Source organism: Lucilia cuprina, chromosome 4 (assembly GCF_022045245.1).
Source record: "Lucilia cuprina isolate Lc7/37 chromosome 4, ASM2204524v1, whole genome shotgun sequence".
In the NCBI taxonomy this organism is placed as follows: Eukaryota; Metazoa; Arthropoda; class Insecta; order Diptera; family Calliphoridae; genus Lucilia; species Lucilia cuprina.
In genome coordinates this window covers 39,002,561-39,008,562 of record NC_060952.1, presented here as the reverse complement: position 1 = coordinate 39,008,562, position 6,002 = coordinate 39,002,561, and the positions used below count along the sequence as shown (strand labels likewise).

Here is a 6,002-nt window from a genome sequence, read left to right as displayed (position 1 = left end):
ATACTTATACTAATAATGATTAAAATATGTTTTAATTTTAATCATAATTCCAATCATAATATGTTGCTCTTATATAATGATTACCACAACCATGTATTTTTTTTTTGCGTATCGCTCGGTACTCAGACTTTAGTGCAAACTATACTTATTATTTAGGAGTTCAAACTATAGTGCAAACTACAGTTCAGGCTTTAGTCAAGAGCACAGGAAATAGTCCAGTTTATTGGTTACATTATAGTTTAGACTATAATATCTACTACATTTCCGAACTTAGTACGACTGTGATTCCTACTATAGTTAAGGAAATAATCCAGACTACAGTTGAGAATATAGTCCACACTATAATTCAGAATATAATCCAGACTATAGATCAGAATATAGTGTAGATCATAGTTCAGACTATTCTCTAAACAGAGTATAGATTTTAATACAAATTATAGTGAATTTTATAGTTTGGACAATAGTTCGCTGCAATCCAGACTATAGATACGAGTTTTAACTTAAGACTATAGCCCAGACTACAGCTCAGACTGTACTATACTATATTAACTTATGTTTCAGACTACAATTTACACTATTAGCCAAAATCCATGTCAGACTATATTCAACTATATTGTTTAGTTTATGGTCAACATTATAACTTTATTTCAATTTATTTGGAAACGGGTGACTTTGATAGCTGGCTAATCTGAGGTCATGATAATTTGATAAAGGTGCACACAATTGGCCCTAGGTATACAATGGCATAGGTGAATCTTTTTTTTAATTCAAAACTGACCTTTTAATTTCATGTCAATTTCGCTAATCGGGTAAAAGAATATAGTTGAGAAACAAATAGACATTTTAACTAAAACTTCTTTTGTATATTTTTTATATATGTAATATTTTATCAAAAATAAAATTATCTAAATAAGCCGAACATTTTTTATAAGACAATTTTAAGTATAAATATTTTTGATAGTTATTTTTGCTACCCAAACATTATGCATTCATCTTTACATAAACTTTTCCCTATTAAGGAAATGATTCTTGGGCATTTCTTTCTCCTCCTTGCGGGCGAATTCATTAATACAATCCACGATGGGACGGCCAGTCTCAACCGCTTCCGTCAAACCATTACGCACAGCCGTCGAGCTAATTGTACGCAAATCCTTGGCTAAATCCAAAGCAGCAAATACCCGTATCATGGCGGTAATAAAGCCATTGGCATAATTACCATATTCACCACTTTGATAATCGTTGGGCAGCATATAGTGATATTGGGGCCAATAGCTTTTGGTAATAAAGAATACACTATTCGAATCGGAGGGTTTAAAGCTTTTATCCAAACCCCAAACCAAATGAGCAGAATTAACCAGCCAGCAGAGATTTAGAACGATCATGTAACGCAATGAAAAGGCGACCACAATGGAGGCGGCCAATGAGTCACCCCAGTATTCGAGTGGCGAGTTGATGGGTATTAAAACATGGATAACAAAGTATAAAAGCCAATAGAATCTGTTTGGAAGAAAGATAAATTATTGTTAAAATTTAAAATTGCGGGAGAGTCTCACCTTTTTTGAAACATTACTACACCATCCTTTTCCAAATCACTCATGTCGACTTTTTCCAATAGAGCCTCTTGTTCGGGATGATAGTTTAAAAGTTGAGCATAAACATGTGCCGACATAAAGTCACGATTGCTGAAGAAGGGATCTTCTGGTTTACGGAATTTTTCATGATGCAAACGATGAGCTCTAACCCAGTTGTAAATGGAACCCTGTAATTGTAAACATTTTTTGTGAAAACCTATGACTTTGGGCTAAAACTTTAATTTGTAAAAGGTATTCCTCAATTTTCTTAATTTTAAGAACAAATTAATTAAATTGACAACTAATTGGAATGAATTACTGGTAATTAACCTATTTTATAAACGTAATAATTTCAATCTAAAACTTTTGATTAAAAACTAGATCGTAAATTGTTTTAAGAAGCGGGTACTAACTCTTAAACACATTAGGGCACCTAAAGTGCGTCTCAGATCAACACAACAAAATTGTTGTACAACTTAACGAAAAGAAACTTTACTGATATTAAATTACACAAACAAAAAAATACAAAATAAAGCTTTCTTGCAAAAACTATTCAATGGTTTTGTGCCCAACTATAGGTTCAATACAAAACTATAGGTTGTAGTCTTTGCTTAACTAATAAACCAAAAAAACTGTGTTGTAAAATGTTAAAATTAAAATATTAAAAAGTTCACAATTTACCTGACCCGCTAATGTCTGACACAACATTAGGAAAATTTTCAATGAAGTGGAAGCGGTATAAGTGCCATGAGCCCATAATCTATGTGAACCAGCTGTAGCTCCCAAAATACCCAATACAGACAAAATGAAAGCTGTAAAAGAAAATCAACTTAAGCTCATTTAAATAATTACAATTTTAAATCTATGATGATGACTCACTGAAAATAATCGTCAGCCATGAGGCACTGGTAAACATTACAAATATACCATAGAGTCCAAGTATGTGTAGATGTATGTAAAATAATACCGATGGCCAACTGGCTTCACGTTTAAGAGATTTTTTTGCATTATCTTCAGTTGTTTCAGATTTATTTGCTTCTGCACCATTGGATTTCTGTTGCATTGTGTCCATAGCGATCGGATTGTGTTTGTGCGTTTAAAGTATTCTGGAAAAATAATATTAATTTACTTTCTTTAAATTCAAGGTGTATTGATCGACCTATATTGCCCTGGAATTCATTATTTTTCTTTTGTTTAAAATGCTAATTAAACATGCATTTAGGTTTTCATTAATTTCTTGGTAATATTATACATTACATAATTAATTTACGTAATACAAAACGACATATAATTTCTTTCACTATATTCTTGGAGAGGGTTTTACAGTTTTTTATTATCATTCTTACGTTTTGAAAAATTCATTTAATTTTCAAAATTTTACTTAACAATTTCAACTTTTAGTGTGAACTATAAAATGGCCTTATGCTAACCGAGAAATAGATTAAGATTCTATATCAACAAATGTATTAAATAAATATCGGTTTATACACATTTTCACGGTCACAGAAAAAAAAACGAACTCTTTCAAGAATGTCGGAGACTTTGGTTGTCAAATGGATAACAATCAATGACAGAACATGTGTAATCTGTACTTAAACTGTTTTAAACAATAAATCCAATGAGAATCATGGAAGCATTTTATTAACAATGATTTGAAAAATTCAGAAGAATCGAGAAACGTTTCCCTTACCTTGTCGTAGACACAATCAAAGACAAAGTTTTTCTTTAACATTTGTACTTATGCATATTATTCATATTTATATTTAGATCCCTTTTCTTTTTCGTTCAATAAATTTATGGAATAAATAACCTATGTTAAGATTATATGAGAAGCTTTAATATTAAAGGAAGAAACTTCTGAAGACACTCTTAAATAAATACCCTTATTTTAGTCTCAGAATGCAGCTTAAAAGTACAGACAAAAGTGTAATTTTCCGGCACGATGTAAATTTATGTAAAGTTAAAGTAGTGAATGAGATTTTTTCAAACACTTTCCATTTTGCATTGAAAACTTTGGAATGGTTGCAACCAAAGTTGGCAACCGATATCGCTAAGCTATCTTTACCGCTAAGATACATTTTCAGCACTACTACCGTTAACGCTTATATACCGATAACGAAAGGAGTTAAAATACCTAAATATCGTTACCGAATTAGGCCGATAACGCTAAAATATAAATACCGAAATAAGTCAAAATACCGACACCGCAACTTCATCACTGTTTTAAAACGGGTTTCAACCTTGGTTGCAATACATTCCAAACCATGCATATACTATTTAATAGAATAAGATCTCTGTGACTTACTAAGCCCATACTATAATACACAAGAAGATTGTATCAACAGCCACCAAAATGATTTATCAATAGATAGAAACGAAGAAATTTTCATCCAGTTGACACATAACTCCTTGTTATTGTTGGTGAAGTACGCAGATCATTGCTAGGGCTTCTCTACACAATTAGTGCTATTGTCTTATTTGTATTATTATAACGGGGCCAATGAGAACTTGATCCACATAATAATCAAAATAATAATTATACAATCTATCAGAATTGCTAAATCAATACATAAGAACTGCAACCAATTTGGCCATCGTGTTATCCAATCTACTGAGGCCTACTATCACAATACTACATTGCATAAGAAATTCTATAAATAAAATAAAAATAAATAAATTTGTTAAAGACTTCTTGATAACACCATGTTCTTTTTTCGGGAAATATCATCTACTGGACATATAACTTTGAATGTTGACAAAACGTAGATCACTAATAGGGCTTCTCTACAGGGACGATAGGGACGATAGCAATTTGTGGTTAGTATTCTAGTCTGATAGACAGGAGATGTTGGATTCGATTCCCATCTGAGACACTGGTTGACAATTTGAATTTTTAGTATAATTAAGAAAATGAGAACTTGTCCCATATCATCAATATGTCATCTAACTTATAGTATTTAACAGAAGATCTATGCAAATATTGGACATTAGGCTGAGGCCTATCATAATGTTTGAAATAATATCTGTAATATTTTCCAAATGATTTTAAAAAATTTTAATATATACATATGTATATGTAAACCAATTTGGTATGGTGACAAAACAGAGAACACTATTAGGATTTTTCTACCCAAAGAGTATCGTCGTAAATACACAAATGAGAGACATTTGTGTATTTACAACGGCGACAATGAGAATTGGTCCTACATATTCCTTGGTAGATATTTATAATTATCCCTTTAATATCTGACATTTAAGCTTTTATTAATCTTTAAAACTATACGCATGTACATCAGTATTCCAGACTAAGGCTCATCAGTTTTTACATTTCACAGAAGATTTTATTTTTTTTATATCAAACGAGCGTGGCCGACTATATGATACCCTACACCAATTGAGAATATTAAATGAGATTAAATTCAATAATGAAGCATTTATGTTGAATCTTATATAGGTTCCAAATAATATATGTTCATGTACGGAAATAAAAGCCCGATTTCAACCATTTTTTAATAACGTTCTTCCTTGGACCAAAAAAATTATCTCAAAAATTTCGACCTGTAGAGTGCGCAAAGAATGGACTCACGGACAGACGGACGAACAGACGGACATAGCTTAATCGACTCAGGAAGTGATTCTGAGCCGATTGGTATACTTGAAGGTGGGTGTAAGGCCAATATTTTTGGGTGTTACAAACATCAGCACAAACTTATAATACCCTCCCCCACTATAGTGGTGTAGGTTATAGCAAGTTGTACAAACATCGTGACAAGTAATGGTAATTTTTGTCATTTATATATTCAGAAGATCATTTATATGAAAAAGATATAATCCAATTTTTGAGGATAGTCAGATTTCGTTTAAAAACTTATTTCTTCGATTTTTTCCATGGTCTTATTTGATACATTAAAATGAATATAAGAAGGAGGACAAGGCCATGAAGCTTTAACTGGTAATCCATTTCGGATACCTGTTACAAAGCATTTTGTAACATTCTAAAGGTATTAACACTTGGGTTTTAGATAGCACTAGACCCTTAAAGGTAAAGCTCGAAAGAGAATATGTATTCTATTAACATCAAATTAAGTCATATTAGCCACACTGATCTTACTTTTTAACAGATTCACATACTATATATCACTAAAACAAATTATTTCTTGTTTTGTTTTTAATTAATTAAAACACACATATTGAAGTATATTTTATCTACCTTCTAAATATAAAAAATTTTATAAGCCAGGATCTTTACTAAAGAAACTTATAACACCGTTGCACCACAATGATCCAAGCAATCTGCACACGTCCACGTTAAGTAAAGAACTAAAGTTTAAATTTCAAATTCTAAAACGAACTTAAAGAAATGACAAATCAAATGAAATAATTAAATTCCAAAAAAAGGTTTAGCACCTGAAGAAAAGTAAAAATAGAAAT

General features: G+C 31.2%; 1 protein-coding gene across 2 annotated transcripts; it reads right to left on the bottom strand.

Moving 5' to 3' along the window:
• Positions 1-840: 840 nt before the first annotated feature.
• LOC111690676 (acyl-CoA Delta-9 desaturase) lies at positions 841-5,903 on the bottom strand. 2 transcript variants are annotated; one of them, XM_046949121.1, is made up of 6 exons: positions 5,782-5,903; positions 4,392-4,397; positions 2,451-2,678; positions 2,253-2,383; positions 1,554-1,759; positions 841-1,497 (listed from the first exon to the last, which is right to left on the bottom strand). In XM_046949121.1, the coding sequence occupies exons 3-6, from the start codon at positions 2,641-2,643 to the stop codon at positions 996-998; spliced, it is 1,032 nt and encodes a 343-aa protein (XP_046805077.1). In that variant the 5' UTR covers positions 2,644-2,678; positions 4,392-4,397; positions 5,782-5,903; the 3' UTR covers positions 841-995. The 2 variants fall into 2 exon arrangements, with proteins under 2 accessions (XP_046805077.1, XP_046805078.1); XM_046949122.1 differs by lacking the exon at positions 4,392-4,397 and having other exon boundaries at positions 2,451-2,677.
• Between the last annotated feature and the right edge of the window lie 99 nt (positions 5,904-6,002).

What these genes read in the sequence shown, in the direction of transcription:
- LOC111690676 (XM_046949121.1), bottom strand. Translation starts at nt 2,643, where the DNA reads ATGGACACAATGCAACAGAAATCCAATGGTGCAGAAGCAAATAAATCT. An exon ending in ATGGCTGACGATTATTTTCA is followed by an intron (nt 2,384 to 2,450) that starts GTGAGTCATCAT and finishes TTTCTTTTACAG; the next exon opens with CTTTCATTTTGTCTGTATTG. An exon ending in GTAGTAATGTTTCAAAAAAG is followed by an intron (nt 1,498 to 1,553) that starts GTGAGACTCTCC and finishes TCTTCCAAACAG; the next exon opens with ATTCTATTGGCTTTTATACT.